The sequence below is a fragment of the Cyclopterus lumpus genome, chromosome 4, assembly GCF_009769545.1.
Source record: "Cyclopterus lumpus isolate fCycLum1 chromosome 4, fCycLum1.pri, whole genome shotgun sequence".
Taxonomy (NCBI): Eukaryota; Metazoa; Chordata; class Actinopteri; order Perciformes; family Cyclopteridae; genus Cyclopterus; species Cyclopterus lumpus.
Genome location: NC_046969.1, coordinates 25,475,812 through 25,502,231, shown reverse-complemented (window position 1 = coordinate 25,502,231; position 26,420 = coordinate 25,475,812). Strand labels below are relative to the sequence as shown.

General features: G+C 49.4%; 2 protein-coding genes across 7 annotated transcripts; both read left to right on the top strand.

Annotated features, from left to right (window-relative positions):
• Positions 1-557: 557 nt before the first annotated feature.
• Positions 558-3,134, top strand: LOC117729661 (dimethylaniline monooxygenase [N-oxide-forming] 5-like). Its single transcript, XM_034530939.1, has 9 exons — positions 558-689; positions 774-962; positions 1,091-1,256; positions 1,494-1,636; positions 1,725-1,921; positions 2,004-2,151; positions 2,261-2,468; positions 2,553-2,625; positions 2,720-3,134. The coding sequence occupies exons 1-9, from the start codon at positions 558-560 to the stop codon at positions 3,132-3,134; spliced, it is 1,671 nt and encodes a 556-aa protein (XP_034386830.1).
• Positions 3,135-4,971: 1,837 nt separating this feature from the next.
• On the top strand, positions 4,972-26,195 carry prrc2c (proline-rich coiled-coil 2C). 6 transcript variants are annotated; one of them, XM_034529993.1, is made up of 34 exons: positions 4,972-5,433; positions 9,071-9,240; positions 9,369-9,543; positions 10,369-10,481; positions 11,198-11,326; positions 11,437-11,732; positions 11,814-11,893; positions 12,253-12,389; positions 12,480-12,567; positions 13,207-13,375; positions 13,465-14,197; positions 14,300-14,463; positions 14,978-15,290; positions 15,663-15,873; positions 15,978-18,398; positions 18,921-19,087; positions 19,224-19,378; positions 19,465-19,861; positions 19,962-20,044; positions 20,129-20,323; positions 20,410-20,667; positions 20,919-21,011; positions 21,152-21,253; positions 21,368-21,539; positions 21,653-21,871; positions 21,980-22,101; positions 22,199-22,425; positions 22,522-22,753; positions 22,891-23,001; positions 23,130-23,324; positions 23,538-23,638; positions 23,783-23,909; positions 24,000-24,248; positions 24,397-26,195. In XM_034529993.1, exons 2-34 carry the CDS (start codon positions 9,126-9,128, stop codon positions 24,646-24,648), a joined length of 8,601 nt encoding a protein of 2,866 aa, XP_034385884.1. In that variant the 5' UTR covers positions 4,972-5,433; positions 9,071-9,125; the 3' UTR covers positions 24,649-26,195. The 6 variants fall into 6 exon arrangements, with proteins under 6 accessions (XP_034385884.1, XP_034385882.1, XP_034385885.1 ...); XM_034529991.1 differs by having other exon boundaries at positions 22,522-22,795; XM_034529994.1 differs by having other exon boundaries at positions 12,244-12,389; positions 21,989-22,101.
• Positions 26,196-26,420: the final 225 nt, after the last annotated feature.

Here is a 26,420-nt window from a genome sequence, read left to right as displayed (position 1 = left end):
AACTGAAGCAAGCTAGCTTTAAATTAACTACAGAATAATAATTTTAATTATTAGTATTATTAGACTTTATAATAAATCACCTCGGGCCAAATCCTCTTCAAATTGATCGTCAATAAACCTATGCACTTTCATTTTTATTTTATTTTTTACATTTTCACTTCCTTTATTATTTAAATTCAGTTTTTTTATTTATTTAAATTCTTAAATGTAATATTGTATTGTATTGTATATTTGTAAAACATGTTTTTCTGCAAGAAATCTCCCCCTGAGGATGAATAAAGTAAATAATCTAATTTAAAAAAGGTGTGATCTTTTAAAATAATGTCCTTTGATGATTAACATCATTCAAGGTACCCAGACTGCGTGTCTGTACCCGTATTCATCACAGTCTATAGACTCACCTGTTAAGCCACAGACATTACATTATCATAAATGTACACGGTATAATAACTGCAATTTTCAACACGTTCAGTGTACATGAATGCATCTTCTTGTTTCACAGGTGAAACCTTTTTCAGCCTCATCTGGTTGAAGCTCCTCCACAGCAGAGCTGAAGGATGACCCGCCGCGTGGCCGTGATCGGAGGCGGCAGCTCCGGGCTGGCCTCCATCAAGACCTGTCTGGATGAGGGGCTGCAGCCCGTCTGCTTCGAGAGCAGCGACGACATCGGAGGCCTGTGGAAGTTTAAGGTGCGTCTCGGACTTTCTTTAACGCGTGAAGTACATTCAGAGAGTGAAGGGTTTGAATGTGTGTTTCTGGGTCTGTTATTGCAGGAGAACCCAGAGGCGGACAGGGCCAGCATCTACCAATCTGTCATCATCAACACCTCCAAGGAGGTGATGTGTTTCAGTGACTTTCCCATCCCTGCACACTACCCCAACTACATGCACAACTCCCTCATCGTGGACTACTTTCGGATGTTCGCTGACCGCTTCCAGCTCACCCGGCACATCCGCTTCAACGTGAGGACGCTTCAGTCTCGGCCTTTCTAGAGTTTTTATTTTTTCTCACCGTAGCTTTGAATGTAAAAAATATTGTTTTAGTGCAACACGTTAAAATAAAAGTCGATCGTGCCTCTCTGCCGTTTCAGACCAAAGTCTTGCAGGTGAAGCAGAGGTCGGACTTCTCTCGCTCCGGCCAGTGGGACGTCGAGACGGAGAACAAGGACGGCGAAAAGGAGAAACACATTTTTGACGCCGTGATGATCTGCATTGGACATCACTGCCACCCCAACCTGCCGCTGCACGACTTCCCAGGTACCAACTAGTGGGCTATAACCTTTTGAACTAGCCTCTAGTGGCAACCCTGTGCATGGTGATGATGTAATACTGTGTGAACAGAAGGCAGCAGCACCCAAATGGAGTAGGTGCAGCATAATGTACTCAACCTTGATTATATTCTAAGGGCAAAGCTACAAAGTCTACTTCAAGTGCAGATTACATTTAAATAAAATCCTTTTTAAGCTAAAGTAGAATGACGTCTTCTCCTCCGAGGAATCGACTCGTTCACGGGAAAGTTCTTCCACAGCCGAGACTACAAGACCGCCGACGAGTGGAGGCACAAAAAGGCCGTCGTGATCGGGATAGGAAACTCTGGAGGGGACATCGCGGTGGAGCTGAGCAGAGTCACCAAGCAGGTCGGTGAGGAGTCGCGTGAGGCTTCGACCCCCTGACGCGGCGCTGGCGTGATGCTTTACTTCACACGTGTGTCCTATATATCGACAGGTGTACCTGAGCACTCGGAGGGGGGCCTGGATCCTAAATCGAGTCTCGGACAACGGTCTTCCCCGAGACATGCTCAACACCAGGATGGCTATATTTATGCGCCACGTCCTTCCCTTTGGATTGAGCTGCGGCGCGGCCGAGAGGAAGGTCAGCCGGAGATTTGATCACAGTCTGTACAACTTGAAGCCGGCGCACAGGTACGGCGGCGCAGAGCTTGGTGACATACTTCCCGTACTCTGTTCTGCAGTATTGCTCACCGGTGTGATTGTGAACGTTCAGGATGTTCAGCCAACATCCCACGGTGAACGACGAGCTCCCCAACCGCATCCTGTCGGGGACGGTTCAGGTGAAGCCCAACATCCGCAGGTTTCAGGGGTCCAGTGTGGAGTTTGATGACGGGAGCGTCGTGGAAGACGTCGACCTGGTGGTGGGTTTAAATATTCAAAGTGTGTGTTCTCACACACACACACACAGGTGATATACAGCAGCATGGTCGGCCTGCAGTGTGTGACTGAGAGGAGTCCCCTGTCCTGCAGGTGTTTGCCACAGGCTACAGGTTCTCCTTTCCATTCCTGGCCTCGCATGTGGTCTCGGTGTCCGAGAACAAAGCGTCTCTCTACAAGTACGTGTTTCCTCCGGAGTTGGACCGCCCCACTCTGGCTATCATCGGCCTGGTGCAGCCGCTGGGGGCCATTATGCCCATCTCTGAGATGCAGGCCAGGTGGGCCACGCGAGTCTTTAAAGGTGAGCTGCTCTTACCGACTGCTTCTTCTCCAGAAATACGTCGAATGTAGGAATTCCCTCACCGTGAGTGCTCATTATAAACAGGCTGCATCAAGCTTCCCTCAGCTGCTTCCATGCTAGAAGACGTCCAGTGCAAGCAGGAGACAATGGCCAAAAGGTATAGAATTGTGGATTTTCTTAACTTCACGTCTGTCCATTTTGGACCTGAAAGGCACCCGTTGTTGAAATGCACCCCGTGGTCTCGTCTGCAGGTACGTCTCCAGTCAGAGACACACCATCCAGGTGGACTACATCTCCTACATGGATGAGATCGCGGAGCTGGTGGGAGTTCGACCCAGCCTGCCCAGGCTGCTGCTGACCGACCCCCGGCTGGGACTGAATTTGATGTTCGGCCCCTGCACGCCGTACCAGTACCGTCTCAGAGGACCGGGGAAGTGGGCCGGAGCCCGGCAGGCCATCTTCACGCAGTGGGAGAGAGTGGCTCGACCCATGCAGACCCGACCCTGCCATGACCCCAAACCCGAGAGGTCGTTGAAGTGGCTCCTGGTTGTGGCGGCTGCTGCCGTGGGCTTGGCTGGCTACGTCAACAGGAACGGCCTCCCAGCTCTCCTCCAGGACCCCACGGCCCTGTTGGACAAGATCAAAGTCTACCTGCCCGCACAGTGATCAGTGTTACGGTTTTATTATAATGAAGCTTTGGTTGTCTGTCGTCATATCTTATGACGCCATCTAATTTTTAGAAGAAGAAAATAATGATTTGATCTAATTTTGGGTACATAAATGTAATTTACAGTGCTGTTAGGCTGCTGCTGGACCGCCCAGTTAACACAGGAGCGTGCTGTCGAGCGGGAGAGCAAACGGTCTTTAAAGCACCAAAAAAAAAAAGGCTGAATGAACCCGAACAAAACGGATCGAAGCGAATTTCTCAACTTTATGGTTAAAGCTCAATGTGACTTCAAAAAAAATCGTTTTGGCCAAAAACTAATGAAATAATGCAGAATGCTAATTGTGACAGTTGGGGTTATCTTTATGTTTCATTAAAGGAAATACTCAAGTAAAAGTACTTTAACATTGTACCCGAGTATAGTAGAAGTAAATATACATTGTGCCTCCATCTCCAGGCCGTCCTTGAATGAATGTGCTTTGGTCAACGATGCCACCTAATGGCTGCGTCCGGGTCCAGCTCACGTACATGAAACGATGTATTAATATCGTCCTTTCTGTCTCACTGCATCGCACCGGCACCGTGGTATTCATCTCATGTTGTCCGAGTCAGTCATATTCTGTGTGTGTATTATTTTAAACAATGACATGGTACAATTGTGTGGTACAATCAAGAACCAAGACATGAAATTAAAAAAGCAACAATGAATATTGAGCAGGATTTTTTTTTTTTTTTTTTTTTTATTTCATTGTGAATTTTTGTTTATTTGACTGAAATTTCTTTCTTGGTTTTGAAAAATATAGACAGACGGATATATATATATATATATATATATATATATATATACATACAATCATCATATAATATATAATATATATATATTATATGATGATTGTGGACTAACTTTAAAATTGACCTATCAGTCGATCAGACAGACCCCGGAAGAAGAATCGTCCACGCGTGAATCGCTGGCATTTGGGTTGCCAGGTTTGGGGTTACCTGTGAAATCAATGCTATTCGAGGGATGACGGAAATGTAACATCTGTGTTATTATTTTTATTCTTTTAATTCAGCTGTGTTGTTTGCACACTTAAACACCTCAGTTACCAATCTGTAACCTGTTAATGTAACTATAGCTACCACTCACACAATAATAGCTTTATAGACAACAATTGGCTTAAATTAGGACAAGAAAAGTCTTTAAATTCATGCGTATCTACACAGCAGATCTACAAACGATTTAAATCAGAATAAGATTTATTGCTTTAAGTAGGTTATTCAAGGATTTTTGCCACAACATAAATATAGGGCAGAAATGTTACAATAAAAATATGGAAAAAGAAACTTAACCAATATGTACAGTATAACTAATTTATACAATACGAAAATGTGTGCAGGATCCCATCTATTATTGTTTTCATTATATTTGTATATTTGTTTATTGTAATGCACTTTTTACCAAATCAAATTACTTCAACGTACTTGACAATTAAACAATTCTGATTCTGATCAGAATTTTCTTTAATTTCTCATGACAAATACACTTTTAATTGATAATATATACTTGTTTCAAAGGACTGTTATCTGGTTGTTGTTATCCACATTTATCTTTAAATTACATCTCGTTTATTGCACAATTGCAAAATTATAAGTTTTTTATTATTTGTATTGTTTTATTCTATGTCCATGCTTATTGTTATGCAGCTTTCACCTCAAATGTATTGTGTGTGCAACGTGCTTGAGAAGAAAACCCTTCTGAATGCCTCACATTAAAAGGGGGGTTCGTTTTTTGAGAGCGGGGGATGAGACGATAAATCTGGCAACTGCGGTCAGCCATCTTTGATTGTGCGACAGGCCGCGGCCTCACACACACACACACCGACTAGGGGGAAAAAAAGAGAAAAAAAACGGTCTGACACGAGATATAACGGGCGTGGATACCAACACGAAACCACGGGACGACCGCGCACCGGTTCCCCACTTTAACGGCCGAACGCACGAGGACGGACCGGCGGCTCGAGACGGCGCCGAAGACGTCAAAGAAGAAGCGAGAAAAAAGAAAGAAAGAAGGGGAACCGCCGTAACCGGGAGCCGCGCGTGAGGCGGAGCGTAGCTAGCTAGCTAGCTAGCTAACCGTCGTTAGCAGCCGGACTTGAGTGAGCGGGTGCTAGCCGAGCTTTTGTAATCCGCCGGCCCAGACACACGTCCGGGTCCACCGCCCGAAATCGGATTTCCAAGTCGGGACACCGCGCGCTCTTCACAGCCGGAAAGGACAACGAAAAGGCACCGACGTTTTGGCAGGTGGGTCCCGCGTGGCACGCGAGGAGCGACGAATGTCCGGGGGAGGTTTTTTTTTTTTTTTTTAGCTGCCGTGTTGGTGCTTTAGCTCGATGCTAGCACGCTGCGGCTCACCGAAGGTGGGGGGCTGGAAGTGATGGCGACCAGGGAGAAACGAAACTATGCTAACCGATGCACGCGTGGCGGCCTGCTCTCCTGACTTAAAACACACACATATATACATACACATCTGCATGACTTACAATGTAATGTTCATTTATTTGTGTGAGTACAACGTAAGGCACAATTGGCTTGTTTCTCTTGAGCCCGGTGTGGTTGAGTTCCGGGCGAAGAGGGCCTCTCTGCTCCCTGCCGGTACATAGTTTGATTCCTGGGAGAAGGCTGGCCTGCAGACCCGTCAGCCAGGCAATTTACAGAAGAAATACAATATTGAAAATTGAACCGTCATCTCATTCGCGTTTTGTTTGTCCTCCTGAATGGGTCTCAATGTGCTGGCGCTGAGATTTATTCTTTTTTTTTTTTTTTTTAGGTGTAGTCTCGTGCACAGATTGGCACCGTGCTTTTTCCTTTGATATCTTGCAGGTCCAACAGATGTGGTCTTTTTTTCTTCTTTTCTTTACTGTGTGAGTCTTGATGTGTAGGGAGCTTGGCAGGATGAGAGTGAAAGGCTCTAAATGCTCTTTTTTTTTTACTAATTGGCAATATATCTATATATCTATATCTCTTGCATGCATATGATTGGAGTAGTAATTATTAATTGGCCAGTCGGTGATGGTCTGATCTAGTATCTAAAGAAAACACCAGATGCTATTAATGTCTGCATTGTGAGTCTCCTCTCAATAAAACCTGACTTTAACGAGGATGGATATCAAACGTAGTTACACACACTGCATCCGTTAAGTCACCGGAAGTGTTCCCATGTGTCTTATTTCAAATGGGGGGGCATTTTTTTAATCATTTAGCACCTCGGCATTCGGGCGTCCAATGAATGAAAAACGTAGCACCCATCACTTTCTGCTGTGCTTAATGGAATTACCGACGTCTCCCAAGGGAGACCATCTCAGTGGTATCGATTGCCTGGTGTTTGAGAACCACAATAAAGTGAAGTGGCTTCCCGATACTCATCTCTTTTCTTTTTTACCCCCCCATGGCTTCTGTGAGAAGTCACGTGCAACACGCAGGCTCAAATTGAATACGAGTTGGTCGACGTTTTAATGTGTGCTTCTCAGTTTTTAAGTGATATATTTTAATTTTTTTTTTTATGTTCCACAACCAGAATCCGGTATCTTTTTAAAAAAAAAAATTATTAATATATTTAAAATGGTAACCGTATTTATATTGCTGTAAATTTGGCTAGTATTCCTTTTATGTTTTAATCAATACTACTATCAAACTAAATTGAAATATATTTGTATTTTAAATAACTTCAAACAGAGCAGTAACACGCACACTAATGTTTCACTGGGAAACGCATCTAAAATGAAGTTCATGAAGAACAGTCTCTCTCTGATTTACTGCCGCCAGGTACCACTGGTTTCAGGGAGGGAGGGGGGGGGGGCTGCTTTATCTCAAGTTTACAAGAACAAACTAAGCGTTCAGTCAATGTGCTATAAGCAGATCAAGTGCGTGGTGGAAGACACTGCAGACGGAGTCGTATTTAAAACATCACACCTGCTTCATGTTTATGCTTGTTGAACATGTGTATTCCAGTATTTCTTTGGTGCGTTACAATACAAACAAATGGGGTCCAATTAACTACACGCCTGGACTTTCAGCACTCATAATTGTAGGCCCGTCGACGTTCACTTTTCATCTTTTTTTTTTAACTGTCACATTAGACGGGGTCAGAGCCGTGACCCACTTTTAAACAAAAAGATTTAGGTGCGTTTCTGAACCGTACGTGCGGAGTCACCTGAGCCGACCCCGCGGGTTGATTCTGTAATTGGGCCGACGGTGCGGAGGACTTGTAATCGGGCTATCGAGGGCACTTACTCTTTGTGCGAGGCTGTATGAGCAAGAGAAGAATGGTAATGGTATCCTGCATCACCGTGGGACTGCAGACAATGGTCCACGACCGGAACATAACCTTCACTAAGTCCCGACCCCCAAAACTCGGATCGGCCAATCGTAGCGCAGCGTCTGCCGGCTCGGACGTGCGTCTGTCAGCCGTCTTGTCGGCGTTTTTCCTCGGCTCTGTCCGTTCCCTCGTTTCATACATTTCTATACACCACATAACCATCTGTTTGTCATCTACGTTGTCCCTTCACCCAACCTCTGCCACGTACTTCTTTACGACGATATTGTCAAGAATCGTGGCTGTTAGATTATCTTTATTTCTTCTCGTCTGCGTGGTGGTTTGTAACGGTTCAGTCTTGGCACCTATACCCCGAAAGGGGATTCTTAAAAAAACCCAGATGTGTACGAGTCATGTTCAATATAATCTGTGTGTGTTCAGTGTACGGATTACTTTATAAATGAAGTGTTCCTGCTACATTCAAACCGTTTTCCCACCACATGACGTTTTTTGTACTGGAGCCATTGATTTGTCCCGATGACGAATGCGACCGTTTCAATTCTCCATGAATTCAGAAGCCTGGTTGCCAACTACCGTTTCATCCATTTAAATTGTTTCTCATTTATTTATTTGTTGCTGTACATGGCGAGGGCACACGCATTAACACGCGTGTGCGATGTACTAAAGTAGGCCGGTTGGTCGTAGCACTCAGGACGACAGGGGGTAGGACTCTGTCAGTGTAGACCGGTGAAAACATAAAACTGATGTTGAAAGCCGGGAGAGTATCTGCAGATCACTAAAGCCTCAAATGCACCACTCCTCTGCTTTATGAAGAGGAGCACCTAAGCTTTGTGTAGTGTGAATGGACACCTGCTATAGAGGCACACAAGCACCAGTGTAAACACAGTACCACCTTTTTATTTAGGTAAAACCACCGAAATATGATTTTATTTTAGGATTAAAACCAGTCTATACCATATTTTAAGAAGTGTTTTTGTTTTTTTCCTTACCACCAAATATAATCGAGTGTCTGTTACTCTTTTGGTTAGCATCACTAATATTGCAACCTGGGTTTTTCTTCTGATTTCATCCAACTTTGAGCCAGGTTCATGAACGGATCTTTCCTTTTTTTTTTTACGTGGCTGTTTCAAGGCCAAGTAGCCTGAGCTCATGAGAGCTGTCACCTCCCCAACACACAAACACACACACACACACACTGTTCCACCACCGCTCCGTTAATAATAAATGACCTCTGTGTGACTTGGGAAAGAAACTGCAAGCCCCCATACTACATTGGTGGACCAGGTCAGATGTGTTCAGTCTGGACTTGTTAGTCTTATGTCATGGCCAGTTATTGGCTAGATGCACACCTTATTTCATCTCTCTACTGTCCAATAAAGTTCATGTTTACTGTCCCCAATACATAGATTTTTGTGACGTGATTAAGTTTTGGCTTTATCTCTGTATATCATTTTGTGCTTAAATCACTTTGAGGCGACTTCATCCTTCTAAAAAAGTTGCCGCATCGACTCCTTTTTGCAGCGAGGGGGGGAGATGTTGAACAAAAATGTCCAAAGCCAATAACCCACTCACCTTTTTTCTGTTTGTCCTCTTCTCGGTCTGTAGGAGGCTGGTTCTGGGGGCGAGGCCAAAGGACCAGACTCAATGAGTTTCCAGCGACATGTCAGAGAAGTCAGGGCAAAGCACCAAGGCAAAGGATGGCAAGACAAAGTATGCAACCCTTAGCCTCTTCAACACCTACAAGGGCAAATCTCTGGAAACCCAGAAAACTGCAGGTAAGCTCTCCGCTACTGACCCCCGGCTAACAATGCATGACGATGTAACATAATGGCATCTTTAAGGATGATTAAGTGCTTTCCCAGACCCTCTTTGTTCTGTGTGTGAAATGTGTCTTCATCCCCAGTGGCTGCCAGACATGGCCTCCAAAGTTTGGGCAAAGTGGCCTCCAGCCGACGCATGCCCCCTCCGGCCAACCTGCCCAGTCTGAAGGCGGAGAACAAGGGAAACGACCCCAACGTTAACATTGTCCCCAAAGACGGTAGCGGCTGGGCGTCTCGACCCGAGGGAGGGGAGGAGAGGTAAATAACTAAAGCTTTCATCCTAGCTCTTCTCTAAATGAAGGTGGACGTTCAGCCGGAAGCGACACTTGTCTTTTTCGGTGACTCTGTTTGACATTCGATCGCGTCGTGGATGCTTTTTAACCGTCGCGTTCGTGGGCGCGCCGCGATTATCGGATCCGGCTCGCATTTGAAATCCGATCAGCCAGACCACATGCAGAGGTGGGCGGGCGGGCGTGGAGTTCAGGTATCGGTGAGGTGTGGACTGAGAGGGAGCAGTAATTCAATGGGACAATTTATCGTCTTTCAATGGATTCATATCGTGATTACAATTTAGATACGATGCACAAACGCTTCATCTACATTGATCATAACATCCCATTATTTTGTACTAATTATATTCTTCAAGTATTGAAAACAATAATTTCATTAGAATATATATATATTTTTTTTAAATGGCATTAGACGACTATTTATTGAATTGCCAGATATTATAAATATATTATTATTATATATATTTATTGAATTGCCAGATATTATATATATATTACAGATATTATTTTATATATATATATATTTTTAAATATTAAAACAACAACCAACCGATGAAAATGAACATTTCCTGATTTTTGCTGCTTCGAAATAAAATCTTTTAAATAACAAAATAGCGTTGGGTCTATTGTAAAGAACTAGATGTGTGGACACGTTGCTATTCTGGCGCATCCGATCAGACAAGTCGCCTTGCAAAGCGGAGTTTAACCACAGCCTGAGATAAAGGAGTCTGTAATCTTATGTTTTGTGAGTTTGTTTTTTTTAACTGTCCTGTTTATTTATTTTTCTCCACAGGCAACAGGAGACACCGCCACCCCCGATCAAACCCCCAGTGGTGGTCCAGCCACCAGAGCCATCTATTGGGGCCAGCCGCTCCTGGGCCAACAGCAAGCCGACGCAGCCGGAGGGTAAATTTGCTCTTCACTTGCTCCCTAAGCACGAGTCCTACTCATAAAACACAGATAAGCTGTGAACACCATCCTGTACGTTTCCCCTCCAGACAAACAAAGGTACTATTGGTCCGCAGCTCTCACACATTACAGTCGGCATGGAACATGCCCTACACCGGCTATTCTCAGCCACTGGTGGGCCTCAGAGCGCCATATAGTGGGCCACGGAGGACATGCCAAATGGTGATATTAAAAATAAAATAAAGAATTTGGTGTAATTTCCAAAAGTAGTTAATTTTATTCCTAAATGTGCTGAAGAATTCCGATGCATAAAGAACACGATGAATCAAACGAGGCATTATCTCAAAGAGGGTTTTGGTTTACTAAAATGTGACGCGTGAGATGACAGCTCCAGAATTTGTGGTTAAGAATCTAAATGCATTCAATCTGGATTCATAATGGCGGGCCGTGATGACTGGGGGGGGGTCAGCTGAATATTTATAATACATTTTGTTTATTTTTTCTCCTTTTTGGTTAATCTTTTTTGTTTTTTTTTCTCAAATCTTAAAAAGGTGATCCGTGTACATTTTATGCATGTTTAATTTAAAAAATAAAAAATATTGACTATCGAAAGTGGGCTTGAGAACCTCGGCTGTACCGCTCCTGCAAATCACTGTATTATATTCAATATTGGGGTTTCTGGGTATTAATTTTGTTGTGCTTGCGTCGTACAGGTGCCCCTCGTGTGAGCAGCCATTTTCAACAGGAGTTTCCCAGCTTGCAGGCGGCTGGCGAGGCGGAGAAAGGGGACGAGCAGGAGGAGGAGGAGCCTTATGGACCGGGCCCCAGCCTCAGACCTCAAAGTATGGCCGAGCACGTAACCGTCAGCCGGTGTTCACGGGGGGGGGGGGGGTTTGTTCGGGAAGTCAAGTTAACGTCTTAATTCTTTTCCTTCTCTCTCTGTCGTGTTTAGATGTTGGCAGTTGGCGTGAGGGTGGAGGCAGGAATTTAATCACCGCGCCCGTCCCCCCTGAGATGGACAACAAGGCCCTGGAGGAGGGCGCCCCGGTCCTCGGTACCCCTACACCGCCGGGGGAAGCCGAGGAGCCTGGGGGAAGCGTAGCCGCTGACGTTAAGAGGGATGGCAGGGAGCGGTTGCCCCCCTCCGTCGCCCCCCCTCCTCAGCCCAAAGTTAACGGCGGGCAGCAGCCTCCCGCTGGAGGGCCGACTAACTTCGACCCTGCCTTCAGGGGCATGATGCCCCCCTACGTAAGTCTCGGTTCTGGACGGACCACATCGGCATATCGTAGTTCTGTAGTTGTTCTGACGATTGCGGTCCCCGTCTCGTAGATGTTCCACGCCTATCCTCAGATGACTCTGGCCCCGGGGCAAGGAAACTTCAGATACCCTGTACCACAAGACGGAGCCAAGTGAGTTCACGGCTCCACGTTCAACCCCTCCACGCCCGGGTTGAAGGAGAATAGAAGACGCATTTGTTTTTATTATCGGTGCACAAAGGAATTGATGATTATCAAAATAAATACTCAATTTTTAAGGCAATAAAACAGTGTTGTATACACACTCGCTTCATACCAGCTTATGTTTGTTGAACCCATAAACGGAGGATGACATCAAATCGCACAATAGCATTTTGTTCATATCGGTACAAAAATAAATTGTATACGTTTTCGTCTCTTTGCATAAATTTGGTAAAATAAAAGCCAAGTTTTTCTAGACCAGGTGCCATAACAACCTTTCCTCTGCTTTTTCGTCCGCGTTGGATGGTCAGGGGTCCTCGTCCAATACGACCCCAGCAGGGACACCCCCAGGCCTGGCTCAAGGACCCAGACCGACCCTCCATCATCAGCCTGACGGAACTCAAAGAGCTGGACAACTTGGACACCGATACCGACGAGGGCTGGGCAGGTTGGTAGGCCGTTCATTACGAGCGTCGCTGTTGAACTAAAAACCAGCCGCTCCAGTCACCCATCAACCCCGTTCCTTCTGCACCTCCAGGAGCTCAGATGGAGGTGGACTACACCGAGAAACTGAACTTCAGCGACGATGAAGAGAACCAAGCTGCTAAGGAGAAAAGAGAAAACTGGTGGGTTCTCCTTTTTTTTTTTTAACGTGACATTATTTAGCGTCTGTGCTTCAAAAATATGTATGATTGACATTCATTTTTCTTAACATTGCAGAAAGGCCCCGTTAAATAAATAATGTAAAGTCACCTTTGGGAACTTACCTTGAGAGGCATCATTAGTTGTTTTTATTATATAATTGTGCCATTGGAATTCCACTTGCAACTACATTATCTTGGTGACACCTTTGGTAATAATATTGTGTCTTAAGTTTTTTTCTTTTTCACTTGAATATTTTCTCTGCCACTTTTGAATCAATGCCATAATTTTCAGGGGTGACATTAATTTAATTTGAAGTGCAGAAATAAATCTAAATCCTCACGTTATGACTTAACTTGATACTTGGCTGAAGAATGCAAACATGATTTGAACTAAAATGTACTAAAAACTAAGTAAATGTTTCGGCTCACGTACTCAAATGACTTCGACATGTTTAGTGAACGTATTGTGAAACTGACTCGAGAACAAAATGTAACGGACATCCATAAATTGCAGATGGAACACGCTGTAATGGATGATTTTCAAGTGCAGCCTGAGGTTGAAGTGAGCTTGAGAGGGACACCTGCGATGTTTTTACTGAACTGTGTGGACATTATTTTCAGGGAGTGGATGGGTAAAGTGGAGCGTATGCGATCTCGGCCGCCAGATGGTCAGGAGGGGGCCGAGGACCGCGGGGGCATTAAAATCTCCCGGGTCGACGGTGACCCCAGAGCGCCATCACCTGGCGGTGTGGGGCAGCACAACAAGTCAGCTGCCCCACAGGACTACCAGGTAAAGCTGGATATGCATTACACAAGCCACCCCCCCCATCACAGCGAGGTGACGAGTCCTGTATCTGTACTAACGTCTCGACTCTCTAGGGGGGCGTCCGTTCTGTTGCTGGTGGAGCCCAACGCGTGGCCAAACAACCGCAGGCCGCGGCGGCGCCCGGCGCCGACGAGGACCCCGAAGCCTGGCGACAGAAGCGCAAGAAGCCTCAGGAGGTTTCTGAAGCCGTGGAGCGAGCGAGGCAGCGGCGGGGAGAAGAGGAACGGCGGATGGAAGAACAGCGGCTCGCCGCTTGCGCTGAAAAACTCAAGCGTTTAAATGAAAAATATCGGCAGGCGAACGAGGCCAAAACTGCCCTTCCGTCGACCGCCAACGACGAAGAGGGAGCTGCCCAAGAGGAAGAGTCCTCGCCGGCTCCTCCTCCACCTCCTGCCGCATCCAGTCCTCTACCTTCCATCCCAGATTCACAGTCGCAAGCCCCGATCGTGGAGGCGCCTCTACCTGAGAGGGAGGACCGAGACGAGGAGAAGACGGAGCGAGAACACGAGAGAGTAGAACCAAGTGTGGAGGTGGAGGTGGAGGTGGAGGTGGAGGTGGAGGAGGAGGAGGAGGAGGAGGAGCAGGAGCAGCAGCAGGTGGTGGAGGTGGAGGTGCACCTGCCTCGCCAGCCCAGCCCCCCTGTCCAGAGACCAGTGGCCGAAGCTCCAGAGCCCCAGAGCGAGGGCGAGAGCTGCTCGCTTGAAGTCGGCCCTCCAATGGAGGAGAACCAGGTAGACGGGACAACAGTGCCCATCCGAGACTATTTCAACATGGAGGACAACAGAGGTGAGCCATCTTGCAATTATTTTTAATTTTTTAAAAGACCGTCGTACTTGCCGCCATTCTGTAAGTCATTGATGCCCGTTTTTTGTTTTTGTTGTCCTGCAGTGGATGAGCCCCACCTGCACATGGACACCCCCGGTGGCGAGGAGGCCCCCGTGGCGCCACCGCAGCTGGAAGGAGAAGCAGCAGCTGCCATGCGTCCCTCTCTTACCTCGGGCTATTCCAAACAGTTTCAAAAATCCTTACCGCCTCGTTTCCTCCGACAGCAGGTGAGGACGTCCACATCTGGCTTCTCATGTTAAACGCTGCGGGGAGATGGAGATGGAGATGGAGATGGAGATGGGATATGTGGGTGTGTCAGCGACTAGACGGATGGCAGGGGACTTAATAACTTAGAAAAATAAAATACAATTGGAAAAACTACCAGGGGCTCGAGAAAACCTTGAGTTTAAAAAAAAAAAAAAAAAAGCACTTTAACGGTTAATTAGATCTTTCCACAGAGGACATGTTGACTTTGTGGAAGTGCAGGTGTACCTCAGAGTATTACTGTGAAATATATATATATTTTTTTTAAAGCTAGGCAACCATGCAGTCTCATATTTGCTCGTCTTGGATCGCGGGCGGCACATTTCAAAGCAGTGCGTTGTCCGAGCAAGCGGATGTGACTTTGAGTTTGTTTGTACTACAAAGACGACGACTCTCTTTTTGATTTTAGTGGATGCCATTTCAAAGCAAATTATCTTTATTGATCTTAACTTTTCATTGTCCCTGTTGGTCTTGTAGGAGCAGATGAAGCAGCAACAATGGCAACAACAGCAGCACCAGAGTGGGGGCTCCGTGTCTCCATCGGGTGGCAGCGGCAGCATTCCAGCTCCTCCACCACCACCACCACCACAACAACAACAACAACCACAACAACAACAAACACAACAGCAGCAGCAGCAACACCGCTCCATGTATCAACCCATGGGCCCCCACCACCAGCACCTGGCCTCCATGGGGTTTGACCCCCGCTGGCTCATGATGCAGTCCTACATGGACCCCCGCATGATGTCGGGACGTCCTCCCATGGACATGTCGACTAACATTCATCCTGGTAGGGAGTTATGTCCATAAGAATTAGAGAATGCGTTGAGGGATGTGTCGGATAACCTGTGAAAATTATATTTTGTGAAAAGTTATTTATTTTTTTCACACTTCAAAATGTTTCCGTTTCAAATTAAGAGCCATAAAAGATCTTTTATGTGGATGGAATCCCTTTAATTTGTTCCCACGAGGCTTTTATTCTGAAATATTTGGAGGACAGTGTTGTGGGAAATGCTAATGCAGTAACTAGCCAGTTATTATTTACCAACAAGCACAGGCCTTTTCCTGTCTAAAATAGTTATAAATAACATTTTATAATGTGGTGAAAAACATTATGAAAGGAAAACCCGGGACGCTAAAGTCGTCGTTATGTCATCTCCAGGGAGGATGCCTCCGAAGCAGATTGTGCGCAGAGAGCCCGGCGACAACTCCGGCTCCAGCTCTGACTCCTTCGACCATTTGACTCGACCAATCCGTGACCACGGCCTGCCGTCGGACTCGCGCATGGTGTGGGGCTCGGAGCCGTACCCGCAGTCGGAGCCGCTGCCGTCCGTAACTCCTCCGAAAGGACGGGAAGATATCAAGGAGCCGAGGTAAAAAAAAAATATATATATATATATATATATATATAATTGACAACATAAGAAAAATATTTTTATTTTTCTGCTCATGCCTAATGACGATTGTTTCTCTACAGGATGGACTCTCCTTTGGATCTCCCAGCCATATATCCCCAGGACCACAGTGCATTGGACTCTCATAAAAGTAACTTCTTCCAGGACCCTACAGAGTCCCTGTCAGCGTTTACCCAGGGCCCAGAGGACACAACGGGGCCTCTAGACCGGGTACCCGTCGGCTCAGCCTTTGATCTTGAGGAGCCGGGCCTTCCCAGTGGGGAAGAGGTAGAAGCTCTTGGTCAGGCTATGCTCCAGAGGAGGTTCTCCCAGGGCTCCAGCCACTCCCTCAAGCTGGAGGAGCCCAGGTTTGACGGGCTATCCCTGGGAGCTACATCTCTAGAGCTGCAGGACACGGGAGAACAGGCTGACGATAAGCCCCAGAATGAACTCTACCCCCAAGCTGCGGTGACTAGCAACAGGGCGACGCCTCCTGCCGATGGATTACACAAACAAGAGAAGCTGCCTCTGCCAGCCACTAGCAAGCAGAGAGCCGAGCTGCGCTGGGGTGCGAGATCGGGCGCCGGTCGCAGAGAAGGACCAGGGGGAGAGAGACCCGTTCGCAGGTCGGGGCCGATAAAGAAGCCCGTCCTCAGGGACATGAAGGAGGAGCGAGAGCAGAGAGAAGAGCGAGAGAAGCGTCACGAGAGAGGAGAAAGAGGCGGTGACCGGTCCAAAAAGGAGCCGTCGGCCAAAGCGCCCACTGCGGCCGCCGCCGTGTCCGAGGGCGCCAGGCCTCAGAGTGAGGGCAAGAGGGAAGCCGCCGAGGAAACGCCGACCGCCCATCAGAAAGACTCCCAGCCTTCATCGGGGGTTCCCACCTCTTCCCCTCAGGAGGAGAAAACAGACAAACCGCCCAGCAATGACAAACACCCAGAACCCAAACTGCCCTTGAGGAAGGAGTCCAATCTTCCTCCACGTTCCTACCGGCGGGAGGAGAGAGAGAGGGAACGCGAGAGGGAGAAGGAAATAGACGGGGACCGGGACAGAGACCGGGACCGGGACAGAGACCGGGAGTGGCCCGTTGACTCTAACTTCAAAGGACGCGGTCGAGGGGAGTATTACGCCAGAGGACGGAGCTTCCGGGGGACTTACGGCGGCCGAAACAGGGGAGGAGGGGGTCGCGGTCGAAGCCGCGCAGAGTTCAATTACCGAGAGCCGCGCTCGCGCTCCGATTTACCTTCGGTTGGAGGCGCTGCCGCCTTTCGCAACCGGGAAGAGAGCGAAACGCGCAGCGAGAGCTCGGACTTTGAGGTCATTCCAAAACGTAGACGGCGTCGCGGTTCAGACACGGATTCTGAAAGCGAAGGCGGGAGAGAGTCCGCCAGCGATACCGGACCGTCTGACCGCGAGCCCAGCACCAAACCGAGCCACCCGTTGAGACGAGAGCTCCCCGGGGAGGCCCGGCCCGGGCCCCACAAGCCAGGCTTTGGACCTCCTCACATGGGGGAGAGGGTTGGACCGAGAGGCGAAGATGACGGCAGACCGAAGCCCGGATTCCTCCAGAAAGGAGAGCCTTCTCGGCGAGGAAGGGGAGGACTGTACAGTAGACGGGGTGGAGCGAGGGAGCGCGGCGGCCCCCGCCTGGGCCCTCTTAGACGGCCGGGAGCTAGAGAATCCTCTTCTCAGTGGCCCTCCAAACCCATGGAGACGTTCAGGCCCGAGGACACAGAGTCCACGTCGAGATACGACAATCCTGCAGCTGACCGACGATACCCGAGGTCCGACGGCAGGAAATTCGGAGACATGGCGTCCCAGAGTAGTAGAGAGAGGCCTCGGCGGTCCAGACCAGCGCGCCCCCCGAGGCAAGATAAACCTCCCCGGTTTAGGCGCTTGAAGGAACGGGAGGCTGCCGTGTTGGCTAGTGGAGAACCGGCCCCGAGTCCCCCTGTCCCTCTACTGCCAGGGTCTGCAGCTGCCGGTCCCAACCAGAGCTCTCGCTCCCCGACCCGGTCTAGAACTCATGCATCTGTGCTTGCTGAAGCGGCGGCCGCTGACTTGTCCTCTCCTGCGGACGCAGCCTCGCCCGGGACCAGCAGCCCCACCACCACCGCGGTCGGCACCAAGTCCCCCGACCTGTCCAACCAGAACTCTTCGGACCAAGCCAACGAGGAATGGGAAACGGCGTCCGAGAGCAGCGACTTCAACGAAAGGAGAGAGCGGGAGGAAAGGAAAGGAGCGCTGGAGGCCGCCAACGAAGCGGCCTCCGCCGCCTCCGCCCCGGTTCCCGCACCCCCACAGGGCTCTTTGACCCCCAATAAAAGCCCCCCCGACAGAGGGGTGACCCCCAGACGCGAGGGCGCTCCCGCGGCCAAGAGGAGCTTCTCGAGTCAGAGGCCCGTAGAGAGACCGAATCGCCGAGGCAACAGCGGAGCCAAACCAGGCCGGGGCTACGCAGGAGTCAAGGGGGAGAGGAGGGGCGGGGCCAAAAGCGGTCGCAAAGGGTGAGTTTGAACAATCGGGCCTTTTGTGCGTCCGGCTTTTACTTTTTGTTTGTACTGCTTACATTAACACTCGTGAAGCGGCCTCAATGAACAGTGTGCAGTCGACTAATACCGGAGCTTTAGTCGCGCACACACACACACACACAATACGCCTTTTGTGTAGCGTTCTTCCTGATTAACAGTTGCATAGTGCGTAGAAGTGCGTGTCGGTGAACTCGGCTGTTAAAAGGATTCTCCGCTTGGTTAGATTACTCAGGTGTGCTGTAATTGGCCATCAAAGTGTTTTTGTTAAAAATGGCTAAATGTGCGCCGGGATCTTTTACCTCAACAGCAGCGTAATTTTCTCCTTTTTTCATCCATCTGGTGCATCAACACTCGAGCGGTCTAGTAGCTTCTTCCGTGATGAAATAAACAAGCGGCCCCATTTCCAGTGTTTCCGGCTCTTCCACGTCTCTCTTTCAGGGGGCCTTTGCGTCTTTTTCTTTCCGTCCCTAAACATACCCATGCCTCTGGTACGAACAGCCCCGCGGCCCAGCAGAACTTGGAAGGCGGAGCCCAAACCGCAGGAGGAGCGTCCCAGAGGCCCACGAAGGACCAGTCGGGCCGTCGCAAAGATGAGGCCAAACAGGCCGCCGCTAAGAAGCCCAAAGAGAACGCGCTCTCTCAGTTCGATCTGAACAATTACGCCAGTAAGTAAACGCATTTATTCTTCTTTTTTTTTTTTTTTTTTTTTTTTTTTTTTTACTGGTGAGCCAGGAACCTTTACGCTTGATTGTAAATGTCTCAACCCCCCCCCCCTTTTTTTTTTTTGTCCCGTCCCCGTAGGTGTTGTGATCATCGACGACCACCCGGAGGTCACCACCACAGAGGACCCCCAGTCCAACGCCATCGATGACGGCTTCACGGAGGTCGTCTCCCGCAAGCAACAGAAACGCCTGCAGGACGAAGAGAAACGGAAAAAGGAAGAGCAGACTCCTCAGGTAAGAGGAGGGCTTCCACCACAGGTTTAAAAAAAAAAAAATGTATGTGATATTATGTCTTTACACAGTTTAATCTGCTCCTACAGAACTGGAGTAAAAAAGGCTCCGGTGAGAAGGGCAGAGGAGGCGGAGGAAAGCTGCCACCGAGATTTGCTAAAAAGCAGTCATCGCAACAACAACAACAGCAGCAGCAGCAGCAACAACAGTCCTCTCAGCCTCCTGTAGTCCCTCCACCTCAGGCCCAACCTCAACCCCTCATTTCTGCTGCCCAGCATCCTCACCTCGCCCCCGCGCAGCCCGCCGCCGCCGCCGCCTCCCCCCAGACTCTGGAAGGCGCCGCGGCTCCACCGCCCTCCGTCTCCGCTGCCGCTGTGGACTTTACCTCAAAGAGTTTGCTGCCCGCGCAGACGCACGGCACTCTGGGTACAGAGCTGTGGGAGAGCAAGGTGGCGGGCTCCACTGTCCTTCCCGACGCCAAGAAGCGTGAGTGGAGGAGTCAATTTATTTATTTGGGTTCCTCCAATCTGCAGAAGTAAATTCATCAGCGAGCGCTTGTCTGAAATCTGTAATGTTTGTATTCCAGTTGGTCCAATCAGCCCTCCCCAGCCCCCTTCTGTGAGTGCCTGGAACAAACCTCTTACCTCCTTCACCGGCACCGTCTCTGAGGTACGTTGAATGCGTCGGTTCTCCTTCTGTTCAGCGCACGTTCCTTCTCGCCGAATGACAAACCGTCTGCTGTGTTGCGCGCAGGGTGTGAAGCCCGGGTCGGAGGCCGGTGCGGAGTTGGTCATGGACATCATTCAGTTCGGGGCGCCGTCGTCCGCGGGCAGCACCGACAGCGACGGCGTCCCGGCGCTGCTGGAAATCGTCTCCGAAAACAAACTGCCGGCTCCCAAAGAACAGAGGCAGAAACAACCTCGAGCCGGCCCGATCAAAACGCAGAAGGTAACTCGGCCGTCGTTTTGAGCGACAACGCTCGCGCACTCGTTCCTTTTTTGAATCTATTTTTTAATCCGTCCGTCCTCCTCCAGCTTCCTGAAATGGAACCGGTGGAAACGAAGGAGTACAAGCCCGGTCCCATCGGTAAAGAGCGCTCGTTGAAGAACCGCAAGGCCAAAGACGCTCGCGGGGGAGACGGCGACGGGATGGAGGGAGGAGTCCCCGGAGGAGTCGTCAGCAGAGCCACGGACTCCAGTCCGCCCATTATTGACGCCACGGTACCCGAGCTGGGAGGAGACATCGAGGGCATGATCACGATCCCCTCAGCGGAGTACAACAGCAACTCTAAGGTACATCGGTTTCACAAGAGAGCTCAACCAGGCTTTTATTTTAATTGTATTACGCTCTTCTGACGGTTGGAATCAGCGGAGCAATCACTGAACTGTGGCTGTCGTCGTATATTCAAAGAAATTGTGTTATTTGAGTTGTAAAAAAAACATCTGAACATTAATATTCTTTAGTCTGATCCACTGAACCCTGTACAGAGAGCACTTTGCTGTTTACCATGTATACTGAATCTCTGTCCCCCCCCTCCCCCCAGGAGTCGGTCACAGACTACACCACGCCCTCCTCCTCACTGGCCGACAGCGTTCCTACGGGAGTGAACAAAATAGAAGAGAGTTTGGTGGCAAATGTGAGTACGGCTTTCTTTTAAATGTGAGGAGATGAATGAGCATGTGGCATAACAACAACAACAACAACAACGACGCTCTAATCCTAAACTCTTTGTATCATTTAAAGACTGCTTTTGGGTGTTCCTTTCATGCGTTTCAGGTGGCGCTTCCTCACTCGTTGCCTCTTCCTCGACGAGAGACCCTGCAGCAGAGCTCCAGCCTCAGCACCGTCTCTCCTGCCACCGTTGACCTGACATTAAAGGTACGTAGAGAGAGAGAGAGAGAGGGAGAACTTGTCTCGAGGGGGGCGGGACTTACGAGAGAGGTCTCGGTGAAACGTAACCGAAGCGCTCGCTTCTTTCCGTCTCCTCCTCAGATGGAATCGGCGCGTAAGGCGTGGGAGAACTCCCCGATTCTGGAGAAGAACTCGCCGGTCACTTCCTCTTCCTCCCCCATCACCCCCGGCGCATCCTCGTACTCCACCTTCTCCTCCGCCTCCATGCCGCAGATCCCCGTGGCTTCTGTTACCCCCAGCACCTCCCTGTCAGGTAACGTGACTCCATATTCGAAGAGGGGTTGTGCATACACGTCGCTCTTCAGACGGGCATTCCATTGTGCGATCTCCTGTATTCACCCATATGTGGTCACCTCCACCCTGCAGGTGCCGGCACCTACACGACGTCGTCCCTCAGCACCAAGACCACCACGGCCTCTGACCCCCCTAACATCTGCAAGGTGAAGCCCCAGCAGCTGCAGGGCGGCAGTCTGTCCTCCAGCAGCAGCAGCAGCAGCAGTAGCTTCTCTCAGTTGGGCTGCATGCCGACCCTCCTGCCCCAGCAGCAGCAGACCCCGCAGGTGTACGTCTCTCAGTCTGCAGCAGGTGAGCGACGCGCGGCACATTCCACCCGTCTGTTTTTTATTTAGAGATATTTGTTTTGTTTATTTTATAAGATTTAAATAACTAATATAGAAACCCATGTCTGATGAGGTTCTGCAGCTCAGATTCCAGCCTTCTACATGGACACTAGCCACCTCTTCAGCGCCCCCCACCCTCGCTTGGCGCCTCCCTCCATGGCGCAGCAGCAGGCCTTCCAGCCCGGCATCTCACAGGTAGGACTTCCTGTCTCCGTAACAGGAATGTTTTAAACTCTTTTTGAATTATTTTACGTGAAACCACCCCGTGTTTTCTTCTGCGCCTTTTTTCCAGCCGACAGCAGTGCAGCAGATGCCCATCCCTCTCTACGCTCCACTGCAAGGTCAGCACCAACATCAACAACAACATCAACAGCATCAGCATCAGCACCAACAGCATCATCAGCACCAACACCAACACCACCAACAACATCACCAACACCAGGCTCAGCTCGGACTCGGCACCGGTCCCCCCGTCTCCCAGCAACAGGACCTCTTCAGCTCCTCGCTGCAGCCTTACAGGTAACTCGGCGCTGCACGCGTATTCTGTTCTCCTGCTAGCTGAAACGCACGGCGCCGCCGAACCGCCACTGTTCTCTGATCCGATCCGGTCCTCAGGTCTCAGCAGGCGTTCATGCAGAGCAGCCTGTCGCAGCCCTCCATGATGCTGTCGGGGCCGTCGCTGCACAGCTACGCCGGCGTCCAGGCGTCGGAGCTCGGCAAGCCTCAGTCCAATCTGGCCTATCAGCAGGCCTCCTCCGCCCAGCACATCCCCATCCTGTTTGAGCCGCAGCTCAACCAGCCCTCTGGCATGGGAGCCTCCCAGCTCATCGACACGCACCTGCTGCAGGTAACCAGTCTGCACAAAGGGACTGTTCCACTGGGCCTCATGGTATTCACCGACGTCTTACTGACATTTCTATTTATTTCCTAATAATAATAATGTTTCCCCATCTGACGGAGCTGCGTCTTTCTTTTTCTTTTCAGGCCCGACAGGGGATGAGTCAGCATTCTAACATGTACTCGGGGCAGGTGCAACAACACGGCCAGAGCAGCTACTACAGCAACACCCAGTCGCCCAGCTCTGCAATGCAACAGGTAGCCTACATGTCGGGTTACCATGGAACAGCACTATGTTCCGTTTGATGAATTTGTGGCTGTGTGTCTTTAATCTCTCTCTCTCTCTCTCTCTCTCTCTCTCTCTCTCTCTCTCTCTCTCTCTCCAGATGACGGTCTCGATGCCCAGCTCCCAGCTGTCCCTGTCGAACTACGGCTCGGGTGGAGGCCCGCCCCTCCTGGCGCTGCCCCCCACGCCCCCGCAGGTCCAGCCCCCCAACATCAACCGACAGCCCCCGATCTCCCAGCCGTACCGAAGCATCATGGGCCCCAACCACAGCATGATGCAGCCTCCCACCAGCAAGGTACTGCAGTGCTGCTGCTCTCAACCACAAACTCAAATGCATTTCATTATTTATTTTAAACAGATTGTTGTGGGAGACGACCCCTTTTTTGTTTTCTCTTATTTGGGAAGGTGGGCCTGAAACTTTGATTTTAAAGAATCGGATGTGGGCCTTGTTAGATAAAAATTGAATCTCAGACACACAATTTAAATAGTTTGTTTTGACACTTTGCAGATGGACATGGATCTGAAACTCTTTGGCGGTGGGATGGATGTGAAGCCCGGGACCCCTCCCATCGGCGCCAGGAGCACTACACCCACCTCCAGCCATTACAGGTACCGCCTATCCATTCACATGGGACACATTAACTGTTTTTTTAATAAATGTAATAATGTGTAGACACCAAAAGGTTCTGCCTGTCATGTCTTTATTCGCCATCATGTGTCATTTAGATTTGATTTGATTGCCTCCTCCTGCAGAGCGAGCTCCACGTCTCCTAGCAACCAGTCCAGTAAGATCAACAGCATGCTGTACCAGAAGCAGTTTCAGGCCAGCTCCGCCGGCATGAGGATGGCGCAGCACTTCCCGGGCCAGTTCAACCCACAGGTAGATTAACACCTGACGCATTGGTTGGCGTCGAGGTTAAAGGTCAAGCGCCCATTTTTTTTTTATTTCTCCCCGTTTCTTTCTCTTCAGATTCTGTCTCAGCCCAACATCGTGTCCCCTCTGGTTCGACCTCCTCACATAAACTCGTTTGCCGGAGGCGTCCAGCGCTCTCCCATGGGGCCCCCGATGTCACCCAATGTGGGCGGCGGCCTCATGCCCCACCCCCATCCCCGACCTCAGCACCCACAGCACAGCCAGCACCTTCCCCGAGGACCTCCCGTTCCCTCGCTCGCGCCAAGAGGCACACACCTGGCGATGAAGGCCGAGCAGGACCTAAAGGTCCGGTACCCCGTTTTATCTGCCGATTCTACACCTTTTTTAAAAATAAAAAAAATGTATTCTCGGAGGGGGGGGGGGGGGGGGGGGTCGTAATCTTTCAGTGATGGGTGTGCGTGGCTGATTTTGATGTTGTGTCGTCCCTCTGCAGGCGAAGCAGCGGGCCGAGGTGCTCCAGGCCACGCATAAGTTCTTCTCGGAGCAGCAGCAGCTCAAGGCCACGCAACTCAGCAAGGCGTCGCGGCTCGATCAGGGGGGGAAACCCCCCCTCGACGCCTCCGCCCCCAACCACCAGGCGTCGGCGGACCGCCCAGATCTCGACAAACCCCCCATCTCCACGGCCAAGCCCATCCGGACCGGCCCCATCAAACCGCAGGCCATGAAACCAGAAGAGGGCAAGTAAAGAGCGGCGGGGAACCTCTTCAGATGACAATACGAGTGGATGGAAGAGAGGGAGGGGGGGGTGAGGATCGAGCCCCCATTCACTCAGTCACCGCCTCATATCAGCCCGTGGGGGGAGGGGGGAGGAGGATGATGATGAGTTGATGGTCGAGGAGGTGCCGTCCCGTCCCCCCCAAACGTAATCCTCCTCTTTGTTCCCCTAGCTTGTCCCACTGGCGGCGTTTTGAGTTGGATTCTTCCATCTTACTTCGAAGCCGATAAAGTCGTTCCATAGAAATCTACTCGGGACGGTAGATGAGACGAGAGTTTGGGAGAGGAGTCGAAAAATGAGATTTGCTGCTGAGTTTGCCATTTTTATTTTAATAAATATATATATATATATATATATATTCTTTTTTTTTTTTTTTACCCAAATAGGATCACTCATTATGGGAGAAAGCTTTTCTTTTTTTTAGGGGGGGGTAAACGAAAGAATCAGTTTTGTTCGTGTAGTCGAAAACGATCTTGTTAAGATGTCATTTTTAGCGAAGCACACTTTTTGTTGCCCGATCTCCCGTCAAATAACCAGTCCAGAGATTTTGTGCCTCCGTTACCATGGTCACCGCACCTCGAGACGTGAAATTGTTTTTTTTTTTGTTTACGTTTTGTTGTTTTTACCAGAATGAAAATGTGAAAACAAAAAAAAAATATTACAGCAGTTGATTGGAATGAATGATTTTTGATTTATCGATAAGTCGACCCGTGATGAGCCTTCGCTCCTGCCTTCTGCTCATCTCTGTGTGTGTGTGTGTTCGTTCGTGGTATCGAGGGGGGCCACGCGCTCGTAGCTGGACTCTCCTGTTTATTTAGCCAAAGGTTAAAGCAACGCAGAGAAGACGTCACGGCCTTTCTGGGGGATTTTAGGAGTTTTGATTGGACTTTACAGGATCACTACATACAGCTACTGCCACACACCCACTTCACTGCTTCTTTGGCCTCACACAAACGTACACACACACACACACACACACACACACAGACACGCACGCACGCACAGCACCCAGACCTGCTGCTATTGACTGATTTCAGTGCCCTTCGCTCGATGGTTGAAACGGTAGAAAACTCAAGTGTGTGTGTGTGTGTGTGTGTGTGTGTGCGTGTGCACCCTCACGAGGACGGAGAACAAGGAGAAGAAGAAAAAGACGAAAAAGCCTCAAGTTCAAACGCGTTTTTTAAGCCGAAGGACACTTATCGTTTCGTTGTCTTTACTGATGAGAGCAATCGGCGCCGTTTTCTGTCTCGCCTCCGCTGGCTCCGCCCACCACGCTTTCATCCCCGGGGGGGGGGGTTTGTGGGCAACAAGGGGCCCTTCAGAAATGTACAGTAGTGAGCACCCTGAGGTGGGGAAGAGTCCTTGCTTTGGAGGACAGAAGAGGGAGGGGAGGGTATTGATTCTTTTTTTTTTTGTTGAACTTGTACAGGGGATTCATCGCTGTATTAAAATATGTACGGTCTTATTTACATTCTCTTGGTTTGGTTACAGAAACTAATAAAATAATATACTGTTGATGTTGTTCACTGATGTCTGGTTTGTGCTTTTAAGTCATTTAAAAAACAATCTTTCCCTTTCTTTTAATCTAAATCAGAATGAATTATTCTGCACCGTCACGTCTCGCCACTAGGTGTCACTGCAACGCTTCTCAACTTTGACGAAGAAAAATCTAGTAAAGCAATACTTGGGTACCACATTCAAATGAGGTGTCTTTATCATAAGGTAAAGTTTATAATATTATT